We start from the raw sequence: 14,539 nt of genomic DNA, 5'->3' as shown, positions 1-14,539 counted from the left end.
TTATGAACGTGGCAACGATCCCAGCGGAACGCTGGCGGTTTGTTCGCTGCTAGTATCTCGATTGCTGCACATTTTCACCCAATGTGTGCGATCCTTCTGCCGCAACTATCTTCTCCCGTTTCTACATACGCGGATGGGATGACCGTTTTCGGACAAAACACATACACAAGGCATTTTGTGTTGATATTATTATATTTCACCTCTATATACTCTCCATACATCTCTATACACCGCGTCCAGCGATAGTCCCACCTCTCCAACCTCGCCAAAAAATAACCCGCCACCTGGCACTCAAAATGGTCGTTTACGAAGGCGATTGCTTCCTCGGTCGTCGAAAATCGTTTTTTTTTTCTACTTAGCGAACAGGAACAAGTCGCGGGGGGTTAAATCTGGCGACTACGGTGGGTGCTGTTCTCTTGGCTTACTCCAATATGGTTGAAACTTAGGCAAGTAACTTTCAGAAGATGAACAAATAAAAAACATTTTTGATTCCTTCACTAGTGCTGCTCTGTTATTGTCCGAAACGTTTCATCCTACCCACGTATGTTCGGCCTAGACAAGCTTATTATTCGATATTGGCGAATTATTGGCGGGTAACACTACGACGAGAGCTCACTCATCATGCTGAGCAAATATTCAACGTGAATGTATAACACTGATCGATATCACCAAAAAAGCAATGCAATTTGAAAGGTCGCTTCGCGTAGTAGACGCATGAGACGAGTACGAAAAAAACAACATAAACCCCATAGCTGTTATTACAAATGCATTAGATCGGTACTAGTATAAACGAAAGCATATTATACCAAGGAAATATTACACGCAGTTTGCAGTTGTTAGATAAGATGAAAAGAGCAGAGAGCCGAGATCTACACAGTTCGTTCGTCCAAACTTGAAGAAACTAAAGTAAATAAATTGCACAAAATGTTAGCTGAAGGTTTTGAAAATGACATCAAACCTATTCTGTTCGATAACAGCATACAGTAATAATGAGTAAATTTCCAATACGTTAAAGGGTGAAATTTGTATGTTTAAACATACATACTGAGTACTGCCGGATACCAGGTCGGTTTCGTTGAGACTACTTCTGAAGCATCGCATGCTACGGCATGATAACAACGATCTTTTGTCGTTGTTGCGGAAAAATGCGTTCGGCTATTATATGTGTTTCAGTTACGGAAGGTACATCATTGAGAGGACGCAATAAAAGAAAAGTTATCGTTATAAAAACACTGTCTACCTTACCGCTTGTTGTTTAGAAAACACTAAAATACATAATTATATATTACTTGACAACGATTGTGTAGGATACGAAAAAGACAGGGCAGCTTAATTAGGTGTGCATGTTCGGTTCAAGCGAACTGTTCGGAACAGTTATCGAAGTCGAGAAAAAAAATTCGCTTTCGTTCGGCCGCTGGCCAAAGACTTCATATCGGAAGTATACATATTTTCCCGAGAGACCTACCAAAAAAAATCATCTATGTTAAATATTGCCGTCTTGTCTCGATAAAATATTGCCGAAAGACCCTTACAATATGTTCGCACTCGAAACTTGTGCGCTGCCCCAAGTATTTGCAGCCCGCAGTATTTTGTTTAATATTTTAAATCGAACAGAGCCGTATTATCAGTAACCCAAACGTTTCTAACATTCCAGTTGACGTCTTTCGCATAGGAACCGACAAATTGGTTTGGTACTGGGCAATAATTTGCGGATAAACCACAGCCACTTGTAGCACATTGAAAATGTTGTCCGTTGAAATGTTGAAACGAAAGACTAATGGAAAATAGTATTCATGCATTGGCCTTAATAAAAACTTGTGCGTAACTCTGTTCTGCCAGTTCACACCAGACCAATAAATAGCATGCTACAACATCAAACAAGCTGTGAGTGTATTTTGTGAAGTTACCAACAGACGTGGAGTTATTCGTTGCATCCGTTTTTGAAAATCGCCATATAAACTGTTCACATAAAGCCGTGATTGCGACATTCCTCAACGTAAATTCGGAGGGCCGTAGGAAGCTCACGGAAATGGCCGCTATGGGGGGTCGCCTCATTCCACTTGCACTGAACCTGATCGATAAGTTAAGCATCTATAAAACGCAGGACGCCGTGCAAAACCTGTTCGAAACAGAGCTCCGTGGCTGTCGTAAGTGCACAGTGGGAACCGTCTTGTGTCCAAAATGCTTACTTAATATCGTCACATTGGCTTTTTGCAGAACTGTACGCGATCGTGAACAACAGCGCCGTGATGTGTTTCGGCGAAGCAGAGTGGCAGACGACGACCCTCATCTCGGAGCAGGTTTCTGTAAACTTGAACGGACCGTTGATGTTTACCTTATCACTGTTGGACATTTTGAGAAAAGACCGCGGCCGGCTGGTATTCGTCACCAGTCATTGCGGTCAGCAACCGCTTCCCGGGTTGAGCGTTTACTCAGCCACAAAAGCAGGCCTACACGCCTGGTGTACCGCTGTGAGACTCGAACTGGCACCCCATCGTACGCCGGTGGTCGAGCTTGTGCCCGGCTCGTTCCTGCTTCACTCGAACATCTGTGCCCGTCAAGCGCATTTTTTCGACGACATGTGGTCTAACATGAAGCCCGGGCAACAGCTTTTTTATGAGACCTATTTCGGTCGGTTCCGCGATTACTTGCTGCCACTGTGTAGACGCCGCCCGATCGAACCGTTTCCGGCTGACGATCCACTGCTGGAATCCATCCATGGCGCGCTGTTCGATAAGCACCCGAAAGCGATCTACAAGTGCGAATCGTGGCGCTACTGGGCATACTACACCGCATTCGCTTTCACACCGCGCTTTGTGCGCGACAAACTAATCCGCCGTTTTCTAGCTATGCCTGAGTATAATGGTGAAAATCACGCTCCTGTCCACGGCGGTGATCCGCCCCTCGTTGAACCGGATCGCCTCGCTCATCCCGCGGACCCGGCCGATGATCCACACGCCGGGAATGCGATTCGTCGTGCCAATGATAATAACTTGCACAATCAAACCGCCGATCAACAGGGCTGTGGGACGAAGGCGTGGACCTTCGTTGGTGATCACTCTTACCCTACAAAGTTACCTCCCGGCTACTAGTGGTTCGAATCCGTTGGTGAAGAGAAACGGCTGGGTGGCGTTAGGAAATGAATCATATAAGGGTGGCACATAAATGCCTGGATAATTGATCGTCGTACGTCCCTTGATTATCTGCTTTCTTTCACTCCCCAAGACTTCACGCAGCTGGCTACACTATGATAAACATTTGAATCTTCGGTACACATTCGTAGCGATTGGAGCTACTACCAAATAATTGGTATCTGTTAGAGCGGACAGATACGTACTATTACCAACTTAATTTGATTGCACTCAAGTTGATGCACTGTGTTCGAACTGGCGCCTTTTGCTTAGGAACCGATAGATCGGTGCAGCGTAGATGAATAATCTACGAACCAACCGCATAAATATATTTTTACTATAATACCTAATACCTAGTATGTTACAATTGAATTTGTTTTGGCGCTTCGTTTGCAGTTCCGAGAGAGCAATACATCACCAAGAAATGGCACATCCGTAACCCACGACTTTGCGAAGCGGGCACGCCTGGGTTTACATGATGCTCCTGTACTACGACGATGCTCCTGTATGTGTACAGTTTGATGGGAAACAGAGGAAGCAAGTTTTCTCCGTCGCCTTTCCGTTCTTATCTCTATATTCGCTTAGCTAGAGTGTTGTAAAATATGTATCTCCCTCGGTATGTTTTCATTCACCTGACCGTGTTCTGCTGTATTTACTTGCAACTAGTGTAGGCTGAGGTGAGAAGTGTAACTGATAAGAGAAAAAATCTTCTCGCAGTAACCGCACCACATGGCAAGCGGTGGGGTAAGTTGAAGTCATTTGCACGATGTGTTCGATACCACCGGCACTACCGATTCCGTTTAGCAACGCGTTTACGTGATCGCGTCTAGCCGCTCGTCGTCTTCCTCGTTCTCCTGCTGCTGCTCTTTGCTGTTCTCATCCAGCAGCACGTACTCTCGCGAGCTGAAACCAAACTTGAGCACGTCCTTCTCGAACAGCTGAAGGTATCGTTTCGGTTCGATCTTCTTGTAGTTGACAAAAGTGCCATTGGCCGACTCGAGGTCTATGATGTACGGACGGACGCATTTGCCGGTGGATCCGTCCTCTCGCTCGTTCGCCACCAGCCGGTACTGTATGACTGCGTGTTGCTTCGAACAGGATGGATGATCGATCGGCAGATCGCAAATCTTCCGGTCTCGCCCGATCAAGTAGCAACTCTGGCGGTGAATGTAGAGCGTCGGTAACGCCTGGTCGCCCTTGAATGGGTAGAGGCGCCAGCGGCGCTTTGGTTTGCGTGCCCCCGGCGGTTCCGAGTACATGATGACCACCCCGTTCACCTTGTTTGTCTCCTCCGTCAGCTTTCCGGAGAGCGCAAAGTTTGGCTTCTGCTTCTCGACAACTGGTGGTTCTCCGTCCTCCGCTTCACTATCGCCATTTTTTCCAAACCGTTGTTGTTGATTCTTATCCTTGCGATCCACCGCTAGTTTGCCTGCTTTCGATTGTTCCTGCTCCCCCACGTTGGGCTCTTTCTTAAGCTCTTCGTGGCCGCCGCTACTGCCACTGCGTTTTTCTATCTTAACCATTGGATGACCCTCGGTCTTCACGTCGTGCATGGAGGAACGCGGGGGACTACGCGAACCCTTCCGCTGCAAACGTTCCCCCGGACTGTTCGGCAAACGTTCCAGTCTGCGATCGGTAGCATGCGACGTGGGATGCATTCCCGAACGATTGGTCACCGCTCGTCGATGGTCCGCCTCGTGTTGCGATCCGCGCTCTTCACGCTTGCTCCGCGAACCGGACTGTGACCGGCGTTGCTGTTGCGTGCGACCAGCACGGTATGGGGAGTTTGGACGATCACCACGTAGCTGGGACGACTCGTAATTGCGGCGATACTCGTACCCGGCCTCGTTTCGGTCGGAACGCCGATCGTCATTTTGCGATAGCGGAGACCGGTGCCGCGGCCGACCATTTTCCGTGCGTGACACAGTCGATTCTTGCGGCTCCCTTTGGTTGCGTATGCCGCTGCAGGAACGCTCGCCCGAATAGCGCTGACGGTAGTCGCCGTTCGCGGACCGTCGCGGAATGTCCGCCGAACTGTTGGGAGCAGAGTGGCTAAACTCTGGAGATTTGTGCCGATACTCGCCTCGGGTTGGTCCTCTCTCGCCGCCGAAACGCTTTCTACCGCTCATTCTCGCTTCCATCTTCTGGCTCCCGTAGTATCTGCAATGGCGTTAAGTGATTGAATGGCGTGAAGTTAATTAAACCCCACCACAGCGAATTCCTTCAAGGCTCCATCAGCAAATCCTTACCTGTTTGATCCATCATAGTCCGGACTGTTACGCTGTTCTCGGTACTCTTTACCCCCCGGACTATCCCACCGCGAAGCTGCCTGCCGTGCGAAGCGTTCGTCCTTCGCCGGGCGGCCACGTCCGCTACGCTCCTGTGAGTATCCATGCTCACGGCGCTGATCCGCCCCTCGTTGAACTCGTTCGTCACGCTCATCCCGCAGACCCGACCTTGATCGCCGATGATCTAAACGCCGGGAATGGTACGGATGGCGTCCCGATTCGTCCTGCCAACGGTAGTAACTTGCGGCATCGACCCGCCGTTCATCGGGGCTGTGGGATGAGGGCGTGGACCGGCGTCGTTGGTGATCACTGCTACCCTTCGTCGATACCTCCCGGCCTCCGCGAGCTTCACTTGGTTTGCGCGAACCCTCACCGGAATACCGCGAGAGAGCGGAATAGCGCGTGGAACCGGAATATTGCCGATCCAGAGGTTGTCGTCGATGCTCGTCCCGGGCTGTTAATCGTTCGTCATAGGCACGCCTCTGGCTTCCGTGCACTTGAAACCGACTGTAAACGTACGGATGTGTGTGCAGAGTCAAATAAATCAAACCGTCTCGATTGATGGACATTTACGGGGTTTACGAACAATATTAACTTCTGAACAAACCTGATCTAATATGGATAGTGGGGGTATAATCTAATGAATATGCTCGATGGCTTTATGAATTTAAACCTGTTCGCTAAAGCGCCACACATCAAACCTTTCCATTGATGTTATCAGTTGATAGATAGTTGATTAGTTGGGTTGATCAGTTGAGTTGATAATGTGTTCTGTGTTTCATTTCATTCCCGAGTTTTGGAGCATACCTTTTCGAATCGTCGTACTCGGAGCTTTTGTGCTGCAGGTCAGCGTAGTCTGCTTCGCCGCAGCCTCTCAATTGTGACGCTGCTTGTCGCTCGTCCTTTAGCAAGCGCTCTCTACCACCCCGCTTCGGCGATTCGTAACGAGGTTGGTACGGCTGTTGTTTGTCGAGATCCTTCGCTGAGGACCGACCACCGACTGAAGCGCCACCTTCTGCTTCATCTTCTTCTTCTTTTGCATCTTTGTCCTCCTCTTCGCTGTTCTCTGAATCGAACGTCTTGCGTTGGCTATCCTCGCTTTCATTGTCCGTACGGTGATGTTTGTGCCGTTTGTGTTTTTTTGCCTTCTTTTGCTTTTTGTGCAACTTACGGTGTTTCCTTTTGCCGGACCGTTTGCGCTCGGCTAGCACCAAACCGTCGCTACTGCTGCTGCCGTCGGACATTTCATCCGTTTTTCTGCGCCGATTCTTGTCGGATTTTCGCTTCACCTCGTTCAGCCCGGGCTGCGATACACGCTCGAAAAACTCCACAAACCGCGACACACGGTCCTGGCCCGGGTGCTCGTCCGCCTTTTCGCGTTTGTCCATCTGCAGGCCGATAATGCTAGCGTCCGCCCTCGTGTTCTCTCATGCACCACGACTCAAAACCAGCACCATGCACTCGCTGCGAGCGCCATACTTTTGCCGCTCGCCATACTTTTTACTCGACTCGCCGTCACTGTATCGCGCGTCCACATATTGCCTGGCGCAAACGTCAAAACAATTTTACTGGTTCGTAGAATCGAGTTAATGAATGAAATACTCGTTGTGGAACACTCGCGTCGGTTGCGGAACACAAGGCTAGACAATCAAGCGTCCGTACTTCCTTCCAAGTACTAAAGCGTAAAATTTTTTCAATGGACTGACGACTCGCTCTCTTTAAATCTGGTTCGAGCTGGTATGCCGCTCATGGCCAGAGGTAAAAGCGCGCGATAGAGAGCAGCAGAGAACCAGGTGAGAGAACCATCGATCGACGGCCCGTAGTTTCACACACACACATACAGTCGCTATACGCACATCACCGCATCTTGCCTACTTAATAGCTGGTCGGACCTAAAACCCCTGGATAGCAAGTCTGGTCACCTGATTTGCGGCGTAAGCTTGCAGGCTGTTCAATAAGTTTTGCGGTTCGAAAGGAAAAACAACATTTTTTATTTATTGTTTTTATTCTGTAACCCATGGTGCACACAGCTTTCTGAAACCTATCACTTCAGTCAAAATATTGCTTACACTGCCCAATGAGACAGACCTAGGGCTTCTACTAAATCTCTTTCAGTCAGTCGACTCCTATGAAGAGTGTACCAACACAACAAAATAAGTTGAGGTTAGCAGCAGCGCCCTATGTTATTATTTGTGTGTTTTTTTAATTTGTGTTGCTATGTTATTGAAGCGTAAAACTTATTGAACAACCCAATACATTCATCAAAGCAGTTCCAAGATCTGCTTTTCTGCTGCTGCCCACATTTCTTGATTTTCCGGCGTTTCAGAGGATCGTATTCGATCGGCTTTCTTCCGCTTCCCGTTGCTCCTCCGTTTCAGGCGATCGGGCTTTCCGGTGACGTATCCGATCGCCGTCCCTTTCCACTTCCCGTGGGATACATGACAAAACTAGCACCAGCTGAATTGGGCTCAAATTACTTGAAAACTATCCGAGTTTAACTGATTTAACTGATTTAAGATTTTGAATGGGAGCCCACCTTTGTAAAGAGGGCAGGGGTCTTAAACATATTTCCCCTTTCCAAAAACACCCACCTGCCGAATTTGGTTCGATTTGCTCGAAAGCACCCCGAATTATGTTGAATTTACGTTGCTACGTTTGTATGGGAGATGGTGGAGCGGAATCGATAGCAATGCAAGAACGGTCGATTTAACAAGTTGGCAGACGAAGGCACTCGACCAGGGGTTTTCACAGGCCAGGGTCGCTCGGTGGTTACAGTGCCTGATTTCTTAGGTATAGTAAAATTTTATACTATTGTAGTAAGTAATAGTATACGGAGTACTAGTGTAGCAATATAATAAAATACTTATATATTATTTATATTTTACAATTTTTATTTGCTACTGTCGGTGCGCGGAAGAAATTGGAGCACACATAGCTTGAAATCGCGCACTTAAACACAGCGTACTTCAAAAGGCTGGTATACGCAAAATAAGAGAAGATGATGAATTGTTTTAAAATACAAATTTGTGTTATTAGGTGTGCAAATTAATTAGTTTGGTTTTACAAAGGATTGCATTACTCACTACATGTTACAATTGGTCGCATTGCTCGATCGGAATGCATGTCAGATGCAAAAGGAACTTGCAGAAATGTTAGAAGTGACCCACACGAAAGTTTCCCATCGCCTGAGTGCCGTGGGAATGATTAGAAAAATGTCTTATGGGTTCCACATGAATTGAAAAAAAGAGACGTTGCCAAATAGAAACAAATTAAGCCACAAATGTCGAATAAAAACCGAGCTAATCAATTCGCACACCTAATACTTAGATGGTGATGTCGGTGATGATGCTAACTATTATAAGTGTCCATTCTGCAACCGCAACTCATCCGAGGTAGACTTATAGTTATTGCTCACAGAGCCATTTTTCTTCCTTCGATGGAGATCTCCACCGCACGACGGCTCGAATCGAGTCGCTTTTTGTCAATAAAAGACTTCAGGCGCCTTTCGTAGCGATTCAACTTCTTCTTAGGTTGGATCTATGAGACAACAATGGGGGAGAAAAAGGTAAACATTATTCAAAATACAATTGACACGTGAGGTGGGATAAGCGATCTATCGCCAAAGCTACTCACAACGTCCGAATTTCCGTCATTGTTTGATTTTGGACGCACAATGTAGGCCTTATCGGAAGGCATAGGAACGCGCGCCCGTTGGACCCAACCCTTGTCACCAGGTCGAAGTGCTCCCCTGTAAGTAAATGTTTTGATGATAAAAACTATTTCGAAACACTACACAACGCAGACGTCGTGGTGCTTACTTATCTGCTTCAGTGAACGGCAATCCTTTTTGGCTACTGCTGGATGATGCCGACGGTTCTGGTGAGTGCTTACGTTTACGTGGCATCTGCTGGAGGTCGAACTCTTGTCGCTCCTCGCGAGACATTGCTTTGTAGTCAGTATACAAATTGAAAATCGGTCGAGCCCACTCATTGATTAGTCTGCCCGACCGTTCCCGATTCTGCTTTGTTTCGTTAGGATGCTTATAGAGATACATGACCGCTTTGCCGATACCAGATTGTTTTAAATAAGACTTATCTATCGGTGGAAACTTTACATAAAAAAAATGAAGACATAACGTAAATGGTACAACAAATTTTAAATAGTTGAATGAAATAAACAAATGAACATCATTATGTTATACTTCATAATAAAAAATTCACACTTAAGTAACGAAAATGTACATCGGTCTTTTTGCAACTTACGTCTGACAGCAGCTTCAGTATGCTCTCTCGGATCTGGAGACAAGGCAATGCTTTGTTTGGCAACGGTGCCAGCCAATCGGTGAGCACGTTCAACACGTTGTGTTCAAGAAATGCTAGCTGTAGATCCTTCTTGATCAACTGGGACATCACGTGCTTAAGAATAGCTATCTTCTTGGTAGCCGGTTTGCCATCCTTATTTAACTGTCGGTCGTTGTCTGCTGCCTGTCGCATCTGTTGCAGCAGTTGTGCAATTAAATCATCATTGTCGTTAATCAAATCGATATCATTTCGTTTACGGCGCCGAGACTTTTCTTCCTTTTTGCGTGCCAGCATTATATCGAAATCATACATGAATGGTCCACTGCAGTATAGCGAATACACATAAAAGAACGGACAAAGATAGACATCAGTATGGATATTCAATGGGATGGTCTTTTCGCAACGTCTTAACCAACAGAATGGCTACAGAATATGAGTAGTCAAGGGATTAGAAGAATTACAGGTTGTGCTTACCCATCTCCCGTTCTTCCGCCGTTGTCATCCTTGCCTTCGTCATCTGAGTCGAGAATATTTGTCATACCTCCACCGTTACCATCTTTTTCTGTTTTCCTTTCTTCCGTGTCGTTAATCTTTTGGCTGGTGTGCTCATCATCACCAAGCACCTCTTCGCGGTTGTAGTTTTCGTCGTCGGAACCCACGGTACGTTTTCCTTGTTTCGAGGGGTCATTGCTGGCACCCCCAACACTTTCGTCTGCTTCGCCAACCATCGAGGGGCTCTTGGAACGGCTATTACGCGAACGTGATCGCGACCGTGAGACAGACCGCGAGCCATCACGGCTGCGAATCGCACTACGGCTGCGACTTGGACTGCCGGATTTTGAGCGTGAATGGGACAGGGAACGAGAATTTGAGCGAGACCTCGAACCGGAACGGGAACTGGAGCGAGATCGTGATCCAGAGCGCGAACGGGACCGAGAGCGAGAATTAGAACGGGACCGTGATCCCGAGCGAGAACGGGAACGGGACCGAGAGCGAGAATTAGAACGGGACCGTGATCCCGACCGAGAACGGGAACCGGAACGCGAGCGAGAACCGGAACGGGATCGAACGCGTGATCCTGAATGCGACCTCGAGCCGGACCGACTGCGTGAATGACTTCGGGTACGGCTATGCACCGACGAATTACGGCTTCGTGATCTGGAACTGCCGGAACCTCGACTAACAGAGCGGCTTTGACTTCTCGATGCCGAACGGCTTTGACGAGAAACACTGCGGCTTTTATGCGTACCGAGTTCGCTGGCCGGTGACTCGTTGTCGCCGCCATTATTATGATTGCTGCTGCGACTACTGCTGGCATTACTGTTGCTGCTATTACTGCGTGAACGATTTACACCATGCTTGTTCCCGTTCGCTGTAGGAGAATTGGGGCTTGGCAAAATATTCTGTGAATCCTTTTCAATGCTTTTCGATTCCCCGGATTCAGTATCGTTCTGTTTCTCTGTATCTTTCGAATTATCGGGCAACAGATTCGTGCCGACTTCCAAGTTATCCTCCATCCTATGTTCTTCGATATTTTTTATCAATTCTGACTCATTTACCACCTCTTTGGATATCTCCTTGCTTGCATCATTATTTTGCTCGATAGCGGCAGATACCTACAGGATGAATAAGTAAATAATGTGTTAAGTTAATTTATTTTACTTGATAACGAATAAGATCAGATAAATATGTTGAGAAAAAATGTGTCATTACCTCAGCAGGTTTGGTGGGCTCATCGAGAGATTCCTTCGCATGTTCTGATGGTACATCGCTATTTGCGTCCATGGTGCCAGTTCTCCAGCTTTTTTGTAACAGATGTTAAGCAAAATTCTGATATAGCACGAAAGATAGAAAAGTTGAAAAAGTTGAGTTCAAGTCGAAGACGAATGCCGCTATCATGGTTGTCGATTCGAGTTTTATTTTGTTGATGAAAAATTCAATTTGTCAAATTTATGTCGCAGTATTTTGCGATGAATCTTTGTATTTTCAGTTCCTTCACTGTTACTGTTGCTATCGGAAACGTAATACGCGGAAATCATCTAAAAATTTCAGAAATGTAATAGCAAGAATAGAAACAGAAATAATAGCAAGTGTTCTATGATAGGGGGGAATGCACCAGGTCACAAGAGCATCCAAAATCCATGAATTAAAGTTCGAATTGTTAGAGTATCCATCGTATTCACCAGATTTGGCCCCTAGCGACTTTCATCTGTTTTCAGAGCAAAAAAAAACATTCGTGAAAAACGTTTTTCATCAAATGATGACGTCATAACAACTGCGGAAGCGTTTTTTGAAGCCCTTCCAATTTCTCACTTCAGGGATGAGATTTATAAATTGGAGCCTCCTTGGAACAAGTGTATTGATGTTCAGGAAGGCCATACTGAACAATAAAATGTATTTCAAACCATAAAAATGTGTTTTTCTTATCGACCATACGAACTTATTAAACAGCCTAGTAAACTGCAATTGATTAGATTCGAATGGCTCATTTGATGGTTTCAATGGAAGGCGAGGCACCAATTGTTATTCTCTACTCTGCCGCCCTGGTACAATTACAAAAAGGAGCGAAGGATTAATATTTCGAACGTAAAGCACAAATTTAAAGTGTTCATCAACTCAAAGGTTTGCGCCCATGTTGATGCAGCTCAGCAAAGAAGGAAAAGCGGGATCACAAGAAAAAGAAACGCTTTTGGGAAAGAACAGAGTCATAAGGCAATTTTACAATTCAGCTGCTGCCAGGACAAGGTAGGAAATCTGACCAGTAACCAGCCAAAGGGATGAGCCCGGCACTTTGATACACTACGCAGTAAGCAAAGTCAGTTCGATTCGAGACAGTGTATCAATTTGAGTGCAAAACATTAAGTTGTCTGTTCTAACAATAATTGGGTCTTCTGGCGGTCATTTTAACGCTCATCATGGCTAGATATCCCATTAGGTAGCTGCGGTTATGAATCTTTATATTGTTTTTTGCTTTTAACCGAGCGTACTCTCGGCGTCTAAAATGTATCGGTCTGCTATAGCACCCTTGTTTACGACTCAAGATACCAAGGTCGAAAAGACCCATATTACAGGTCTTTTCAGCTTGCGTTTTGCTACTCTTGTTTTTCTTCGGTTCTCCGCCTTGCGTGCTTTGCTCGCGCCTTACGATTGTATTCTTTGTCGACCTACCATTATCCGAGACTATTCTAGCCGCACCTCTTGCTTAAGGTTTTCTTAGCATGCCAAACCAAATGGGTTTCCGCAATGGTTCGCAAGCATCAATACAGCGGGATTCTTTCATTTATACCACAATCCTCTGTTATTACATGTTTACTTTGCTTACCTATTACTTATTATAAATTGCACGTTGCACGGTTTGATAGAAATGTTGACTAAAATACAACTCCAACAATTATTGAAAATGTATTATCAAACACAAAATTCGGCTGCCTATTTCGAAATACATCGGGCGACTGACAGGAATGGAATGCGGCAGTGATGCCAAGTGTCTTGACATCATTGGTTCTATGTAACAAAATATCACACAGATTAGGCAGTTGATTCCCTATAACGAAGTGACTTAAGCCAATCAAGACGCAGCTACCCGTTTCGTTTCGAATACTCTGCATACGTTTTAGCGTTTTCACTAGGCTAAGAAAATGATTCGTGATTCATTCATTGAGTTCAATCTCCAAATGAATTTGAGAGACCGGAACTTATATACAGGGTGTTCCATCACCAAACGACGATTGTCAAAAAAGTTCATTTTATGGCTATAAAGCTTTGTTGGAAATTATAGCTCATGCCAAATATTCAAAACTATTATAGCAAAAATACCAGTAGAATTAGTTTTTATTTATTCATTTATTTATTTATTTCTTTTTAAAATACAAAATTAGTTCGTTACCCAGCGACGAACGTACAATCGCCGAGTTCACAATCTTATAACTACGCACGCATTACATTACAATTTATCCAATCTATCTTGAAGGTTCGGATTCTATCTGACGACCCATCAGAGAAGCAACAACACTCTGGCAATCGACGATGTTTTTGAACCCGACGAAATAGATGAGTTTCGTGTCAGAAGCAGTTTGTGCTGTTCCGATTTTCCTCTATTCAAAGAGCCCGTTCCGCGTTGAACTACCGGTCTGGTGTATACAAAAGGGTAAGATCACTATGCAAGAATGATAAGACAACCATGCGACTATTAACCACACCCGTGGAAGATTTTGCGTAGCGTTCTTCACCAATCACCAATCTTCCCTGGCAGTTGCTGCGCACATCGTCCTCATTCAATTCCAAGTCATCCAGCTCTTTGTCAATGTCTACTAGGTCCGTTGTTTCGAATACCGACACAACACACACAAGCCGTGGTGTGATCACTGGCAGACTTGCTCCAATTTATGCGAAGGGTCTTGTTTCCTGCGCGAACTTACTTACTTACTTATCCGGCTACAACCGTCGAGCGGTCTTTGCCTGCTTTAAGGAATCTTTCCACCGCTCACGGTCGAGAGCCTTCGTCCACCACATCTGTATACCATCCGATCTCGCGTCCCGGTCGACGCAATCTCTCCATCTCACACGGGGCCAAAAATCAATCTGAGCATCTACCACGCTCCCTCTGTCTCTCTGGACGGCCTAAGAGGACTTTACGGGCTGGTTCGTCGTCCGCCATTCTCATGACATGACCAGCCCAGCGGAGCCTGGCGAGATGCAAACGCTGCACGACAGTGAGACCGTCGTACATTGCGTACAGCTCGATGTTGTAGCGGCTCCTCCATTGTCCCTCCTCACATACGGGGCCAAAAATCAATCTGAGCATCTTCCTCTCGGACGC

The 14,539-nt window shown here is 46.1% G+C and overlaps 3 protein-coding genes across 3 annotated transcripts; 1 reads left to right on the top strand and 2 right to left on the bottom strand.

Moving 5' to 3' along the window:
• The first annotated feature begins 2,038 nt into the window (after positions 1-2,038).
• LOC128269824 (D-beta-hydroxybutyrate dehydrogenase, mitochondrial-like) lies at positions 2,039-3,092 on the top strand. Its single transcript, XM_053007231.1, has 2 exons — positions 2,039-2,147; positions 2,218-3,092. The coding sequence occupies exons 1-2, from the start codon at positions 2,039-2,041 to the stop codon at positions 3,090-3,092; spliced, it is 984 nt and encodes a 327-aa protein (XP_052863191.1).
• A 382-nt stretch (positions 3,093-3,474) lies between these two features.
• On the bottom strand, positions 3,475-6,800 carry LOC128269813 (filaggrin-like). The gene is made up of 3 exons (XM_053007220.1): positions 6,227-6,800; positions 5,381-5,926; positions 3,475-5,291 (listed from the first exon to the last, which is right to left on the bottom strand). Exons 1-3 carry the CDS (start codon positions 6,661-6,663, stop codon positions 3,944-3,946), a joined length of 2,331 nt encoding a protein of 776 aa, XP_052863180.1. The 5' UTR covers positions 6,664-6,800; the 3' UTR covers positions 3,475-3,943.
• Positions 6,801-8,321: 1,521 nt separating this feature from the next.
• On the bottom strand, positions 8,322-13,166 carry LOC128277934 (IWS1-like protein). The gene is made up of 7 exons (XM_053016545.1): positions 13,043-13,166; positions 11,434-11,550; positions 10,195-11,336; positions 9,682-10,042; positions 9,238-9,527; positions 9,053-9,167; positions 8,322-8,956 (listed from the first exon to the last, which is right to left on the bottom strand). Exons 2-7 carry the CDS (start codon positions 11,503-11,505, stop codon positions 8,831-8,833), a joined length of 2,106 nt encoding a protein of 701 aa, XP_052872505.1. The 5' UTR covers positions 11,506-11,550; positions 13,043-13,166; the 3' UTR covers positions 8,322-8,830.
• Positions 13,167-14,539: the final 1,373 nt, after the last annotated feature.

Source organism: Anopheles cruzii, chromosome X, assembly GCF_943734635.1.
Source record: "Anopheles cruzii chromosome X, idAnoCruzAS_RS32_06, whole genome shotgun sequence".
Taxonomy (NCBI): domain Eukaryota; kingdom Metazoa; phylum Arthropoda; class Insecta; order Diptera; family Culicidae; genus Anopheles; species Anopheles cruzii.
Note: the sequence above shows the minus strand (reverse complement) of the source record. Positions and strands in the feature narration are given on the sequence as shown.

Bases quoted from the DNA above. Each gene is read 5' to 3' on its own strand.
- LOC128269824 (XM_053007231.1), top strand. From the start codon at position 2,039: ATGGGGGGTCGCCTCATTCCACTTGCACTGAACCTGATCGATAAGTTA. The intron at 2,148-2,217 runs GTAAGTGCACAG...GGCTTTTTGCAG, and splicing joins AACAGAGCTCCGTGGCTGTC to AACTGTACGCGATCGTGAAC.
- LOC128269813 (XM_053007220.1), bottom strand. From the start codon at position 6,663: ATGTCCGACGGCAGCAGCAGTAGCGACGGTTTGGTGCTAGCCGAGCGC. The intron at 5,927-6,226 runs GTATGCTCCAAA...GTACGTTTACAG, and splicing joins GAGTACGACGATTCGAAAAG to TCGGTTTCAAGTGCACGGAA. The intron at 5,292-5,380 runs GTAAGGATTTGC...ACGCCATTGCAG, and splicing joins GACTATGATGGATCAAACAG to ATACTACGGGAGCCAGAAGA.
- LOC128277934 (XM_053016545.1), bottom strand. From the start codon at position 11,505: ATGGACGCAAATAGCGATGTACCATCAGAACATGCGAAGGAATCTCTC. The intron at 11,337-11,433 runs GTAATGACACAT...TTCATCCTGTAG, and splicing joins AGCCCACCAAACCTGCTGAG to GTATCTGCCGCTATCGAGCA. The intron at 10,043-10,194 runs GTAAGCACAACC...GCTATACTGCAG, and splicing joins GGCGGAAGAACGGGAGATGG to TGGACCATTCATGTATGATT.